The sequence below is a fragment of the Arvicanthis niloticus genome, chromosome 2, assembly GCF_011762505.2.
Source record: "Arvicanthis niloticus isolate mArvNil1 chromosome 2, mArvNil1.pat.X, whole genome shotgun sequence".
Classification (NCBI taxonomy): Eukaryota; Metazoa; Chordata; class Mammalia; order Rodentia; family Muridae; genus Arvicanthis; species Arvicanthis niloticus.
This window is the reverse complement of record NC_047659.1, coordinates 111,158,660-111,175,535: the sequence shown is the minus strand read 5'-3', so window position 1 is coordinate 111,175,535 and position 16,876 is coordinate 111,158,660. Positions and strand designations below refer to the sequence as shown.

At 38.4% G+C, this 16,876-nt stretch overlaps 1 protein-coding gene across 13 annotated transcripts in view; it reads right to left on the bottom strand.

Annotated features, from left to right (window-relative positions):
- The window catches only part of Macrod2 (mono-ADP ribosylhydrolase 2), a 1,857,339-nt gene that overhangs the window by 1,266,790 nt on the left and 573,673 nt on the right, over window positions 1-16,876 (bottom strand). For 12 of the 13 annotated variants that reach the window (XM_076929849.1, XM_076929852.1, XM_076929850.1 and 9 more), the window contains exon 5: window positions 9,637-9,753. In XM_076929849.1, coding sequence (XP_076785964.1) covers window positions 9,637-9,753 — 117 coding nt within the window. Of the gene's footprint in view, window positions 1-7,865; window positions 8,052-9,636; window positions 9,754-16,876 lie in introns of those variants that run through there. The other variant, XM_076929862.1, reaches the window with a different exon arrangement.

Sequence of the window (16,876 nt, the reverse complement as noted above, 5' to 3'; positions counted from 1 at the left end):
GACATCAGTAAGTCCCAGCTGCTCTTGGGTGGAGTGGGAGATTATGTTTACACTTCTAGGTAAGAAATGTCAATGGCTTTTCAGGCATGTCGGATGTCTGTCAAAATGACTTCTGAAGGATGTCTTTCCTCTGAAAGTAAGCTACTGTAAATTTCTCAGTTAAGGATAATGAAGAATTCTCATTACATCATATAGGTGACTTCCATGTTTCCTCAGATAACAGATAATTCTGTAAGACTCTGAGGGACTCCTGTGAGAAACCTTTCCAGGGAAGCTCATGGTTTTAGCAATGATGTGGAACTTATCAAGACTACTGTCATCAATGAAGTGGCAAGTGCACTGTTTGAGGTGAGAACTTTTTTTCTTCAAATGTTTGTGGCCTTTCTTTTATTGAGTAGATGGCTACAGTCTCTCATAAAGTGCTTACAGCGATGTTAGCATGATCACAGAGCTCAGTTCTAACAAAGAGACTGTAATGCGAGAAACTCCAGCTCGGTGCTTGTATTTGCTACTTATTTTAAAATCCTGGGAAAGATTAAACCGTCATCCTGGGCTTCAATTTCCCAAGCTGTGAAAATACAAGGCAATCGATAAGTGATCTTTAAAATGACCATTAAAACTCCTGTCTGATCCTGATTTGTCACAGCAATCCGTTCCTTACCAGTAAAAGCTAAGCTGGGACGGTTGTGTGTATGTATCTCCATGCATACATGCCTGGACATCAGAACAAAGACAAACCAACTGTAAGGATAAAGGCCACAACCCAAGGAGAATTCCCTGGCTATCCGCTTTCTTATTTTATGTAAGCTGAATTTAATCCAGGGGTAAAGTGTTTTCTTTTGTCTGCAATGGTTTTTCATTGAGGAAGCAGAACAGCTCTCTGCACAAATATCACATCCGCATGGAGGCCATCCCCGACCGCATAGGAAAGCTGCCTCTTCACCTTTCCACTCTGGTAGCTTCTGCTATCCTCCTGCCAGTTTCCACTGCCCTCTAAAAGTCCTCAGTTTTGTACAAATATGTTCACTGTCTGCCTCTCTTAGATTGAACGCCAGGTCTAAGTGGCTAGGATTTCTTCACAATAGTTCTCTACTTTCTAGAAGAGCCCCTAAGGTCAGAGCAATCACCCAATAAAAATGGGTTGAACAAGTAAATGAAGTATGCCAATTATTTTACAACTACCAATAAAGTCACATCTCTCTCCTCTCTCTCTGATGTCTTACCTTAATAAGACACAGTTCTATTCCTAACAGACTCTGGCAAGATAGATACCACAACCCGGAGATAATCATGGACAAGGAAACTCATGCTCAGAGGGTAAAGGACTTCACAATGTAATTAGAATATCAAGTTCAGAATTTTCCAGATTGACCTTGAAGTTCAGTGTTACACCATGGAATCAAGCGTTTATTCCACAGTGTATGGTTGGCTCTGTCAGTGTTTCTAAACCAAGTCATAAAGTGGACCAACATTTAGTGTTTACAATTAGTGATTAATTGCTAAGATAATTAATACATGTACAAATTGTTCCATGTCACTTGCTTTTCAATCAAATCATGTATGTTAGTAACAGCCCAAGGAATATTTTAATGTATGGAGAAGATCATTTAAGTCAGTGCTTGCTACTTATTTCCGTAAGTGTATTCTGCTGTCTCTGCACATTAATGACCATGGCCTCGAGATTAACCTTTCCTGTTTGCTTGTGCCTGACCTCAGACTATCCTAAATTACTCAAAGCCATTCTGATGGCTTTAATTTATGAGAACACCTTCACATATTCATCTTTTAAACCTTGAAAATGATTATCCCCACACAACCGTGGTTCTCTTTTTAATCTTAGCTGATAACTCTGATTAAACACATCCACAGCTTGATTACCCCCACTGTGGTTAATGCCAGTGTCGCTGCTAACTACTTATTTCACAGCAGGAATTGCCTTCAAGAGCGCATTTACATTATTACTTGGAATTGATTTACACTGTTATTTCCTATTGATCATATGGGGGGAAAAAGAAGCTATAGACAGGGTCCTCTGAAGGGCAGCTAAGGCAGCAAATGATGAAAGAAAGTGTAGGCTTTGTTCTCCACCTATCTGATAATACAGTAACAAATGTCCTGGTTACCTTCAAACTGTATATACTTTCAAAAGATACTAATATTAGAATAGATTGGTCAGGAAATCGCCTGATAAGAGAAACTACATTATTCCAGTAGGTCTAAAATGGGAGAAGATGGGGAAAGATACATGTGTGGTCAAACACGTTAAAGTATGTGTCTTCTTGTACTGTCTTTTACTGCTAACACCTTTCATCAAGAGGCATGTTCAAGGCCCACAGAATCATTTAGCAGGTAAGAGTTCTTGCTGTTCAAGCCTGGTGACTTCAGCCCTGCTTACTTCACTGTGGAGGGGGAAACCGACCTTGCAAAGCTGGTTGGTCTCTGACTACCACAACTATACCAAAGCCACAGCAAACACACATCCATGTTCTTGTCTTCTCTCTTTTCTGCTTCTTCTTTAATAATAATAAAACTTATTAAAGTTTTATGAAAAGAAGCATCCTGGGTGATGTGATGCCATGCTGAAGACAGCAACAAATATGGCACATAAGATTTGTCAACTGTGGAGCTTCATCTTGAGAGCGGTCGTGTTGGTTTCTAACAGTGACCCTAGTGATGAGGGGAGAAAGAACACAAGCTATTGCTAATTCTCCCAGCAAACATGTGTGAAGAGCCTTTTCTTGTGCCAGATGCTATGCATCCCAGGGATCAATGAAACTGCTATGACTCTGCCCTTCTTATACTGTAACTGTTAGGGAGAACAAGGAATGAAGGGTAAGCAAATATAGCCATTATTACTAACTATGGAAATATTACAAAGGAAAAGAAGAACATGCCAGAATTTTCTTTCAAAGAAACCCTAGTCTACTAACCAAAATGATGTGTGTGTTACAAAGCCAGGAAGGTGACAGTGATGTTGCTACTTGGTATTCTTCTCCCCTGTTGGGCAGTGGCCCTCATACTTGAGCATTCATTAGAGTTATACAGTTTGCTGAGCCACAGTGCTTCTAACTCAGTTTTTCTGGTGTAAGGCATGATGATTTGCTTTGAAACTGCATTTCAAGACCTTTTAATCTAAATATTTCTCAATGTAGCATCCATTGTGAGGCTCACTAAGGGGATAAAGTACATCCACCACTTACTATATAAGAAAATAACCATGGATAAGGAAAAAACGGCCTCAAACGGAAGTTAAAGTCCTAAGGAAATGAACCAGGAATGGTGTTTATGAAGAACAGAGGTATCCCCATCTTCAAGGAAGATGGTGATGACTTTGTGTTTTTCAAAAGCTGTTTTTTCTCTTTAAGTAACATGCCATTTAATTATGGAATTGGCTTGTGAGAGCCCTCAGGTCTCCATCAAAGGCTGCAGAGTCGCACTCTGCCCAGCATGCCCACTTCACTGTTCTCGCAATCAAACACCTGCTGGGAGAGCACAGGATGGCCAAAATCAGGCCACTTTCCACAGTGGACTAACTCAGAACCACCTTTGGAGTTACTTACTCTCAATTATGAATTTCCTCAGGCCTGAAGGCCCCCTTACAGCACATTAGCTAGCCGGACTGGAGGAGGCAAGGGATAGAGATTTATGGCCCAAACTTTGGTGTTCTAAACTAACTCTCCCTCAGACTTGACTTATTCACTTATTAGTTCCAGTTCAATACAGAGAGCTTTTTTTTTTTTTCTCATCAGGCAATTTTTTTCCAAGATGGTCTGGATGCATGAAAGATTTGAAGAGGCTCAGATCATTTTCCTAATTATACATTTGCTTGAGGAACAATATACAAGGACAGTCTTGGGAAATAGATAGCAGGAAGGTATTTTTATGCTTTGTCAACTCTGATCAACTACATATACTTAATAAAATTCAATAAATATATTTTTTGAGGAATTATGCCTTTATAAAACATGAAGATTGCTACAGACTAGGTCTTAATAAATCACCAAAGACTAGATAGCACATTATTCAGACATGCAAATTATACAACCCCTACAGGAATTAGTCAACTCAGTCACACCAAAACACAGCCATAAACAGTATAAGAACAAATCAGCACAGCTGGCATCTAATAAAACTTTATTTATAAGAGCAGGTAGCAGGACTGGATCACACTGCCAGTGACACTCCACTTGGTTCATGATTTCTGGTCACAATCAAGCCTCTACTCTGGATTTTACTTGTTATTGGGAACAGCATATTTGATTTCTCTATATCTGAATTTTTCTTTATGTTGGAAATAAATTATCCTCACTTCTTATAAAATTTCAAAGGACCTTATATTTCAACATACTACAATTTCTTGATGAAGGACACCAGAGAAGTACTAATTACGATCAACAATACTTTTTAAGCTACTATCATCAGATTATTTCTGCACCTGGGACTAGAATAAGGATACTAACTAATACCACTCATTCAAACAAATTATGTTACTAATACTAATTCCAAATTTTTAGGAATATTAGCATAACTTTAATGTCCAAGCTTTTATCAATTCAGTACCAGTTTTCCAGTTTTAATAATTTCTTCCTTTGACAGATATTTCTCCAGTACCTATAATACATAAAAAGATGAACCATTGGTCTGGGGAGACTTCTCAGAGAATAAAGTGCTTATCACACAACCAAGACCTGAGTTTGATACCAAGTAGCCATATAAAAGAGCTAGTTGTGATAATATGCAATGCTACAACACTAGAAGACTGGATACAGAAGTATCCCTTGGGCCTGCTGCTGATCATCCAGTCTGGCCTTCTCAGTGAGCTCTCAACCAATAAGAAATTCTATCTTCAAAAACAAGGTAGATGACTCCTATGGAACAAAACATGAGGCTGTCCTCTAAGTCCATATATAAACAATTATGAAATATGTATGAGAAGCCAAAGAAGCCTCATGTAAAGTGTTAACATGCAATACAGTGAATGGAAAAAAAGGTTATTTGTAGATGAAATGATAAGAGTATCATTCCTAACAGAGGTGATATCTGAGTTGAGTCTGAAAAATAAGTAGAAAAGATCAAAAAGTGAGCTATCTATACAATCACAAGCCTACAGAGATGCAGAGAATGAAGCTGGGAGCAAGTCATACCATTCAAGACATTTTAAGACATTCAAGATATGGCAGGACATTGTGAGAAGGCAAAGAAAATTGGGTTAACAGATGTTTAACTTTACTTAAGAAAAAAGTCAAAAGATTAAAGTTTATTTTCATTAATTCTCTCAAGAAATATGTTCTTTATATCTTGGGCATTTTTAGAACCTGTATGGATATAACAAAATAGCTCCCAATCCCAAAATCTATATCCTTATTCTGCTATGGGGAGATATTACCAAAAAATAGAAGTAATAATATGCTATATTTGAAGTTAACATGCTACAGTACAACTATAAATGAAGCAGAGGAGCCAAGATAACTACAACATCTTAGGTGACACCCAAGGTTATAGTTAACAAAGGTGTGAAGAACATAAGAGAATTCATGAAGATGTCTAGCTATCTCTGATAAGGAGATAGTAGCGTCTAAGACTGAGGATCAGCAACACAGCCTATGAGAAAATACTGAAGAAGGCTACAGTAGGCGAGAAAAGTCTCAACCATGCACAGCCCTGCTATAACTGAAATAAGAGACACGGACCCCACTAGCACCATGCAAAGATGGAAAGTTTGAGAAGTAGAAGTCACAACTACTAAATGATAAACTATTTTCTAGATGAAAAGATTCTGAACAAAGTCATTCATTTGACACTGCTTTTTCTTTAAGATTTGTTTATTTATTTTACGTATATGAGTACACTGCAGCTGTCTTCAGACACACCAGAAGAGGGCATCAGATCCCATTACAGATGGTTGTGAGCCACCATGTGGTTGCTGGGAATTGAACTCAGGACCTCTAGAAGAATAGTCAGTGCTCTTAACCACTGAGCCATCTCTCCAGACACTGCTTTCTTACATATTAAGCAAGCACAAAATTAGGACACTGTACCACATGTCACCAATATAACAACGATAGTGGTGGATGAACTTTTCTTGGGCAGCCATGAACAAAACTCTACTATTGTCTGATAGAGGACCAAGACAGACAAAGATGTTGACTCCAGAAGCTTAGATAATCCAAAAACAGTGACATCACCAAAAAGCCTCACTGCAGCATGATTAATGGCACCCCCATGGCTATACAGTTGGCTTTCATGATTCAGTTAGCTCGTGTAGTTATCCTCTGTATGTTCTCAAACCTCCAAGACCATGTGCAACTGGAACAGAATTTTACACAGCTTGAAGGAAAATATAGGAGAGTGGTTGGGATCGAGTGAGCATCTAATGCCGTTCTCCACCCTTCTACTACAAAGCACAGTCAACAGGACCAATCTTGAGAGCCTGTTATGAGTTTATCATGACTTCTCTATTTAAAATGCTAATAATGGCTGTTAGGCTTGGAGGACAGAGTTCTACAACAGAGAAATTTAAACACCCTTCATGTGAAAAAGCTTCTATATAGACATACACACTGAAATTTTATTATAAATATAAAAACAAGTCTAATCTTAAAGAAGGGACCATTCCTTCAAGATTGAAATTACATAAACAACCCTTTGTACACTTCCTAAGAATTAGCTTTCAGTGCAATTCCAGTCAGTATTCTTGCCACCCATGACTTCTTTTGAGAAAAGTGATTGGTCAGTTTTGTGTCAAAAGAAACCATTCAAACATTCAGGCAGCAAAGAAAAGAGAAAACATCCAGGGGCTTTTCATGATAAGTCACAGAACACAGACTACAAGAATAATTAATTCAAATACAACCATTCGTGGATAAATTAATTTAGAAAGCACAGGAAAGCAGAGAGCAGTCCAAAATGACCAATATTGTCTGTAACCCAGACAAAATCATTTTCAAAACAAATTGCTGGTGCGTGAAGATATCATCACTTGTGGCTGGCTGGCTGGCTTTAGTACCCCTATAATGATGAACCCACTGTCTCAGAGGACGGATAGGAGCTAGTCTCTGCTGTCAAACTGTCACCGAATTATTAAATATGGAGGGGAAAATGACCCAAACAGTATGTAATGAGCTCCCTTTTCATTCTCTCACTACAAAAGCACATCTGTGGATTGTTAATGACTCCGAAATGGAGGGACCAAATTGATGAGAAAGAAAACTATCTCTCAGGGATAGGGAAAAGGAAAGTGAACACACATAATGTTTATAAAGCATAATTTAAAATATAAGGCCTTGGGAAAGTCTGGAAAGCAGTATAAAGTGGAATACAAGTGTGAGCTATCCTATCGTTACTCAATTTTACATTCCTTTTGTCATCTTACTGTTGTCAGTCATTAACCTTTTAAAGTACACAGAATTATCAAGACACTTTCCTTGACAGCGCATGTCTGATTTTTATGAGGAGGCTGCCATGCTGGATTGCTCTTTTCTATTGCACTGGACGATTCTTCATTACCTATGCTATCTTAGTTAACGATAATGCAGCTGTGATGAAGAACCATGACCAAAAGTAACTAGGGAAGAGAAGGGCTTATTTTGATGACAGTGTAATATCAGAACTCATAATCAAAGAGAATCATGTCAGGAACCTGAGAGCAAGAGATGATACAGAGGCCACAGAGGAGTGCTGCTTATTTGGCTTTCGCCCTGTAGTTGTCTGCTTTTTTATAACATTCACGACCACCAGTCTAGGGGTGACCCCACCACAATGGGCTGAGTATTCCAACATGAAACACTAATTTTTTTTAAAAAAAGAAAAAACTACAAGCTAGTCTGCAGCCTGATGTTATAAAGACAATTTCTTGATTGAGGTTCCTCTTCCCAGATGACTCTAGTGTGTGCTAAGTTGTCATAAAACCTAGCTGGCACTCATATTCTTGAGTTGTAATACAAGAACCGGAGTAGGAATCTCAGCTCACTAGGGTTCCATGCTGAGTCCGGCATGCTGATTCTCCATGTCCAGAAGCTTGGGCCACAAGATCCACTTGCTTCAGGATATTTCTGAAAGTCACATACCATACTTCAGCTCAAACACAGGGTTCAAATATGACAACTTCTACCACATCCACAGACATACTGATCCCTGTATCTTGATGCTTGATACTATGTAAATTCTCAATAACTCTGGAATCAATTAAAAGTCAATCAATGGAAATGGAGCATCGTGTACACGAGCATGTCAAATAGCAAGTAAGTTACAAAAGCTTCCCACATCTCTTAGATGATACCCATAAACCATCATTTTTACTTGGTCATGTGTAGAGAGTCCAAGTTTATCTGTGTTCACAAAGCTCAGAGTAGAAAAAGTTTGATGTCTTTTTTTTATACAGAGAAAAGACTGAATTTAAAAGACCACCTTACTTATTACTTGGTCTTAAAGTAGTTGATCTGCTCATTCTCATGATGACAGGTCAGCTGCATCTGACAGGTGGCATCAGGTTAGAGAGATTAAAGAATCACATTTGCCAATATGGGCTGTATAATCCCAGAATGAAATCACCTTTAACACTCAAAATCATGAGTTTTGTGAGTTAAAGTGAGAACTCTCAACACCTCTGTACATGTGGGTAAGACACACACACACACTCACTCACTCATACACACACTCACTCACACACACATACACTTTTTTAAAGTTTCCTTTAAAGTAAAGTGCTCTATGTCACCATTCACAGATAGCCTTGGGTAGCTCATTTCTACACACCCTATCTATACAGAATCCAATAGTATCCCACAAATTATGCTGTACCTTCTGACTTCACAATTTCTTCACTAATAAAAGACAAACAAAAGTAGCTTTGCTTTCACATAAAATGTGTCCATAGATCAAGCAGTATCCTAAGAAGCAAGTACAGAGATTAAACTGGAGTCGCAATTTCCAGGCCAATGCACACCTTAATAGTGTAACACAAGCTCTCCCTCCATCCCCAGGCACTGGAAATTATAGAATTTAAAAGGAGCACCTTTAATCACTTCTCTCATCGTTTATTCTATACCACCCTACCCCAGACAGCTAAACACTGAAGCAACAAGGTCAGTCAATTGCAATGCATTTTTTTCTATTAAAATATAATAGAAAATTTGACCATTCCACATTCAAAGAGCAAATACATTCTCAGACTGACAACTGCATTCCACTTGCTTCTCTTGAGAGCCGAGTGTGACAGATGCCTGGGCTGTAATTGCCAATCAGCCTTTACATGGCAGCTGAAAACACAATACATCACTTTGATCTCCTTTGCTCTAAACACATCCACAATCAAGGAAGCTGAACAAGGAATGAAAAGTTGGCATCATTTCCAGAAGCTGTCACTGGTGGTGCTTAAATACTGAAATGTATATTTTCCTCATATTTTTATTTCTCGGTTTCAGAGACACTGTTAAAGAACTGAACAGCCACCAAAATTCTCTATACTTAATCACACAAATAAACATGCACCTACACACTAAATTTGACTATGAGCATATTTAATTAAATTCTACTTCAGCGATCTCCTTTTCTAGATATTCTTTTGAAGCAAAAATAAAAGGCAAGGTTGGCACTCTCAGCTGATTCTGAAACGAAGTTTAGGCATGCCGTACTCACACTTTGCAGGGAGGTCGTAGCCACATGTGATTTTTGCATGTCCAGTCTCACAGCCATTCAGGTTCCGACACTCAGCTAACAAACAGGGGCCAGCAGCTCTGTGAATACAGCCATCCACTAGGGGAGAGAGATAACAAAGTTAGCCTATGCTTGATCTTTAGGAAATAAATGTATAAAAAGACATGAGAAAAAAAAGAACTCAGTTTCTTCCTCCTCGAACCATAGCTTCATGTAGGAAAACTCATGGTGAATCTCTCTCTCTCTCTCTCTCTCTCTCTCTCTCTCTCTCTCTCTCTCTCTCTCTCTCTGTGTGTGTGTGTGTGTGTGTGTGTATGTGTGTGTGTGTGTGTGTTAAGCAGATGTAGGAACACAATGAAAGTGGTGTGCTGGTTTCCTGTTAACATTCCCTTGGGGTGGAGGAGCCCCTGACAGGGGAGATAATTTCACGAGTGTAGGCAATCTCTGCCAGCATCCAATCTCGATGAAAACGGTGTTAGGGATAAAACACTGTCTCTTCTGAGCTGCTAAGTGTGTTTTCCAACTCACCACCAGTATCAAATGAGGTTATGAAGGCACGCGTGCACACTTCTCAAGAGGAAAACGGGAAAAGCAAGGCTCCCCAAAACAAAAAACAAACCTCTACACAACTTTAGTTCCTCACAGGAACAAACGCAAACAAGATCAGGTTCTTCTAGGTAAGACCTAGATGGCGAAAGAGCAGATGTGTTGTTATAAGCACCTGGAAGACTGAGTACCTGGCTTGCTTACCACAAAGTAAAGCCTGAAGCGGTGGCAGCTGTTCTTACTAAAGAGGCAGCTTTGTACCCTTAGGCAGCCTGAGCTGGAGCTTCCCCTGTGGGCCCCTTGCATACAACCATCCTGGCAAGAAGCACCCTGCTGATTTCATTTAAAAACCAGCACCTTCTGTGATTGGATCAGGAGTCAATGCTGAAGTAGAGAATGAAAGACTCATGTACACGTGAATTAGAAACTTGAAAACTGGCCTGCTGAGTCACTTTCCAGTAAGTACTGCTCTATGGGCAGAAAGAAAGTTTGGGAACAAGACAAGGTAAGAGTAATCTAAAATGGGAGAGCAAGCACAGTATCCTTTAAAGAGGTGGACACCACCCCCATCCCACAGTCCATACCATCATGCAACTGATAATGCCTCATCTTATTTCTGTTTAATTTCAATATGAAGCTATATATTGGAGAGAACTTAATGCTTAGGGTACAACCTGTCTGGTATCTAAGTTGGCTTCTATTGCCACAAACTGTCACCGAGGTACTGCTCTTAGCTGAACACATGTCCAAAGGCATAACCTTCTCCAGGCTTACCTGCTTTGCCACGTACACAGCTATGGTGTTTGATAACAAACCTAGCCCTCAAAAGACCCTCATATAGAAATGAATATATTCCAGATTGCTCTCAACCATCACCCTTCAAGGACCTGGGGTGACATCCACACTGTGCTCTCTTACAAGCCACAAGCTGTGCTAAGCTCCACTTTATAAGAAATTGGTATCAGAGGTGCAGTAGCAGGAACTTAAGGACTCTGGTGCACAGGAGACATTCAGTGCGATGCTTGATACAATGTTATGTGCTAGATTGATGGTGTTTAGCTTAACTTTCCTAACATAGAATTAATTGAGCATATTTACAAACAACTCTTTATCAGCAAGTGAGACATGTAGGGAAGAATATAAAAACTACCTTTCACCCTGCTCTACAAGGGCAGTGGCCTGTCCACTGTGCACACACAAGATACAGTTACTTGCTTACAAGAAAAGATTGGAAATATTTGTTCAAGAATGTTTAACTAGCCATTTCACTTTTTAAAATTTAGCATATGAAATGATCAACTCAAGTGCAGAAGATCTTTGCATTGATTGAATGCCTTCTGCGGAAATGGTAACCTGAAATTTTACTGCATTCTTAAATGGACAGCTTGTTCAGTAAATAAAGTTCCATCCTACCATAGACTATCCTGCAGCTATTAAGGAGAATAGATCAACTTGGAGGCTGAAGTCTTATCATAAGATTTTTACATGAATATGCCTGGTTTAAAATACAGTCATTGCCACGGATGCAAACTGTCTTGGTTTGGTTTCTAATTCGGTGATAAAAACCGTGACCAAAAGCAAATTGAGGAGAAAAGCACTGACTTCATCTTACACTTCCAGGTAACAGTCACGCTGAGGGCTAAGCAGAGGCCATGGAAGAACTCTGTTTACTGGTTTGTTTTGTATGCTTTCTTATTCAAACCAGCGTCACCTCTTGGGGATGGTTCCACCCACAATGGACTGGGCCCTATGTTAATCAAGAAAATGCACAACAGGCTTGCTATACTTCGATTTTATGGAAACATTTTCTAAGGTGAGGATCTCTTCTTTCAGATGACTCTAGCATGTGACAAGTTGTCAAAAACAGGACAGCTAACATGCAGTGTGGTCAGAATTTTATATGCATACTCCTTGTACATTTGTAGATACACATATGTATGCTCTGGAAAGATGATGAGATTAAGAGATAAGGTCCAGGCAAAAAAGACTATTATGAAAAAATATATCCTAATTTCTTTGTGCTTGATTTTTTTTTTTTACAAGTTCTTCTATGAAATAACATTAAAGGAACACATTTTTTTTTTTTGCCTAAGAGATAGTTACTTGGTTTGAAATGGATAAATAGAATAGAATTTATGAATGCTTAATCATATACTGTCAAATGTTTGAGTTATTTAGATTGCAGCCTAATGCAGTTTGTAGACATCTAATTCTTAAAATCTCCATGGTTATACACACATTCCTGATTGAGTTAGGATAATGCCAGTGTAGCTGAAGAGCTATTTAATAATAATGACAACAGCTTAAATGCATCGAATGCATCTGTGTCCCAGACATTACACCAAGGACAACCTTCTAAAGTGGATACTAATTGTATCATCTTCATTTTATGAGTGCCTAGCCTAGGTTATAGCCACAACGAACTTGCAATGTGCCTCAAAGTCCCAGATTTTTCTGATGTGGCAATCATACTCTGACCAATCCATAACTCGGGTCTTAAAACCTGGCAATCTAACCTGAGTTTCTGCATGTGAACCACTATATTATTACATTTGTTTTTAGTTTCATTAATTCTATTTATGATTTTCATGTGCGTAAAGTCAAACATAGGTATATAAAGTGCACAGCTTTGAATAATTTTAATGACCATGCATGAATGTTACCATGACACCAATAAGGACATGACATTTCTATTTGTCTGATGCTGCCTCGTGTCTTTTCCAATGTAATGCTCCTCTCACCATCATAGTGAGTGGGGGCACGTGTTTGTATTTCAGTGGCCATGGCTATGTTTTAGCTGTTGTAAAATTTTAAACTTCAGTTTGAGGTTCTTGTGCTTTTCACTCAGCAGGATTTTTAAATCAGATGTATTATGGTTTTATTCCACTTTATTCCTGATAAATATTCTGTCATTAAAGATATCATAATTTTCTCATTCATCTATAAATGGAAAAGAATTATTCACAGGGGTTTTTTTGTGTGTTTGATTATAGACAGCATATATTGTATGTAAACATTTTTTATGTTGTTAGGTTTTTACTTCCTTGAAAAAAATCCTATGGATAATGATTCTGGGTAAGGTAAACATATTTTATAAAGAAAATATGTTTTCCCCAATCAATTATGTCATTTTCTGCCCCTCAATAGTATATGGGAGCTGCAGTTATACATACTTTTGGTGCTGTTCATTCTCTTAATCTTCACAGTCAAATGTCTGTACACAATACTCAGCTTATGCCTTACCGATGACTAGTGAGGTTAAGTGTATCGCAGAGTGCTCATATAACATTCACTCTGTAGACCAGGCTGGCCTTGAACTCAGAAATCCGCCTGCCTCTGCCTCCCAACATTCGTCTATATTTTTTGGAAGTGCCTATTCATGTCCTTTATTGATTTTTATTGTCTTTTCATATTGAGATGTATTAAATCTGCTAAATTCCACCTAATCATTTTCTTTGCTCTAGATTTTTTAAGATTATATTTCACTTTTTTCTTGTTATTTTCATATCACTTCTGAAATTTTAAAACCTATTTATACCTAAATATCTTATATCTAAACTTCTTAACAGGTTTTACACAGGGATTTTTATAGTATTTTAATTACTGATTTTATAGTATTTTTTCACTTGTCTACCAACGTCTTTAGAAGCAGTATAAAGCTAACTGCAGAATCAACTGCCTCAGTCCTTGTTTGTAAAACTGATCATTTCAAAAGGCAAAAGGAGAATATACCTATAATATGCAAACGTCATTATGAGATTTTTTTAAATTCCTGAATCTATTGTAAGTTCTGATACTAGACCTATTTTTCTAAATACAAATAAAATCATACTACTTTCATATTGAAATAGCACTTGCTTTTACCCTTACCTTACATTACAAAAGTTCGGTTTCTAAATTGTGCTGTTTCTGAACTCTTCAGCATAGCAGATTTTACATTCCCAAATACATATCATTAAATACTCATTTTCTTTAACAGAGGTCTCACTAATCCCTTCCACACCAGCATGCCCTTGGCTAAGTCCTCTCCTCCCAGGATGCCTAGCGTCTTCCCTGAATACTTCCTCAGTTTCCTAGTTCTCCTTCAACTGTGTTCTCCTTTACAAAAGGATCGACAACTTGAGAGCTTGTTTGGAGATTCCAGTAGGGCCCTGGAGATCCCTGTATAGCCCTACTGAAGATCAGTCCTCCGGTTGTTCAAAAGTCCTTTCCTGTGATGACCGAGCCTGCAGCTCTAGGAGCTCTACCAACAGGACCTACCCAAGTTCAAAGCTGACAAAATCCCAGGGCTGAGAAGGGAAGGTACACACAAAGTCCATCCCTAACTAAGAAGCTATTTGCAACTGCTCAGACATGGGAAAATCGGCATTCTCCAATGGAGTGTCTCTGGTTATATCAACCACAGTCCAGGGCAGGCCCCATGACGAGGAGTAGCTAGCTGACCATTACAAATTGGACATCATGTTTCACTGAGAATATTTTGTTTTGTTTTACTATCTTTTAAATGTTGCCTTATTTTTATATTCATTGTTTTTTGGGTAAATTCTTTAAGAGAGAGGTAGAGAAAGAGGGAACATGAAGCTGGGTGGGTAGGGGTGTGGGGAGGGTCTGGAAGGAGTTTGAGGAGGGAAAAATATGATCCAAATATATTATATAAAAAACAAGTTTAAAAGATACATTTATTTAAAAAATATTTACATTTGAAAAACTATATTCTTATATTCTTACGAGATTCAGGCTAACCAACTACAATTGCACCTCTAAATTACTTTATATATCTATCACATACCCACTATAGGATGAGGCACAGAGTTTGTTTCTTCTCTTAATCTTCAGCTCATTGGAAAAACAGGACACTCTGTATTTTCTTGTATGCCACTGACTGTGTTAGTCACCAAGGCTTGTAGGTGCTTAGTATAGTAGGATTTAACTATATTCAAAATTTAAAGACAAATATTATAACTTATTATTATCATTTCTGAGGAAGTTGTCAAGCCACTAGAATCAAATCAGAAACCGAGAACTAAAGTGGGATGTGCAGCCAGCCACACTGCTGTGGTTTTACACTTACACATGCTGAAAATGCAGCCACTTGGCTCCGATTTCATAAAGCAAGGTAGACAGCCCTCTGTTCAGGTTTGACTAAGTATAAAGTTGAAAACGCAGCGGGCTTTGTCTGCTTGTCCCTGGGAAAGAGCTGATGATAAGCATTGAGGCTGACAATGGATCAAAGCCCACCACACACACACACAAATACACAGACACACAGACACACACACACACAAATGGCCCACCAACATGGCTGCCTAACCACTAGCTGAACAAGGACAACAATAAACATGTTAAGGTGGAAAGGGAAAGCCCAGGAGATCTCAACCCTACACAAAGAACTGCAGCAACACTGGAATGCTGAGAGTGGGAGAAATAATCATCCCTGGGGACAAGCACACCAACTGGTTATCCAATACCAAATGGTCAGCCCTGAAAATGTTATACAGACTGAGCAGACTGTATTATGTATATAATATGTATATGTATATATATATATATATATATATATATATATATATACATACATATCATATATATGCAAATATACTTGTTATTATGTTTATATATGTGTATATATATGTTGTGTGTATATGTATGCATGTATGTAGTGTATATATATGTGTGTTATGTATATTCAACAATTACTGAAAATAAAAGTCACAGATTTGAAAAAGAGTAAGACGGGTGGGTATATGAAAGGGTTTGAATGGGAAGAAAGGGAAAGAGGAAATATAATTATAATCTTAAAAAGATGAAAGAAATAACATTTTCAAAGAAAAAATATACAAAAAAGGAAAAAAGAAAAAGGCCTAAAAGATAAAGGAAAAAGAACAAGATTTTCGAGACAGCAACAGGACTAACATTGTATAAGAGAAACACCAAAAGGTAGCTAAATTCTAAATATAAATATAGCAACTATGTACTGAATGTCTCAGGAGTGCTGTTGGTAGACGGTGTCCCCCTGCAGGAAGTATTCCAATTTCCTCCTAGGCACGCAGCTAGACAACACTCCAAGCATCTTATAGTTTTGGAGGCTCATGAGATTGGATCCTATTTAAGGAGTAAAAATGAATTTACTTCAATGTCCAGGCCCTAAAGTCCACTCACACAATTCTGCTACACAGACTGGACATTTCTACAAAGTGGCACTTAGGCTCTAGTAGAGGTCTTCCATGCTCCAGGACAGTGCTGCACCTTCATGGACAGCACCTCGGTCCCTAAATGACTTTGAGCATCCCAACAGCATCCTGCTGAACACCCACCCCAAATAGACTGGAAAACATCATCATCAAACCTCCAATATCTAAAGCAATGAGGACAATGGGATGCTCCAGAAGAGAGTCTGTCTAACAGCTTCACTTGCATTGGCAAAACGTAACTCTCCTTCAATTTGATCTTTTGTAGTTTATAAGCTTTCATATAACAAATTTAGATTTTTGTTTTTGGACTGGAATAAATGGATTGTGCCAATTAATGGCATTCTCCTAGCTTACATTGTCTTTAGTCAGTCTAGAATCTGAAACTCAGCAAATACCCATAGCCCACATTGAAGGTTGTGCACTCTCTAGAACCTTCGGTTTGTTGGCAAAGTACTGAAGACAGCACTGAGGTCACGAAAAGGATT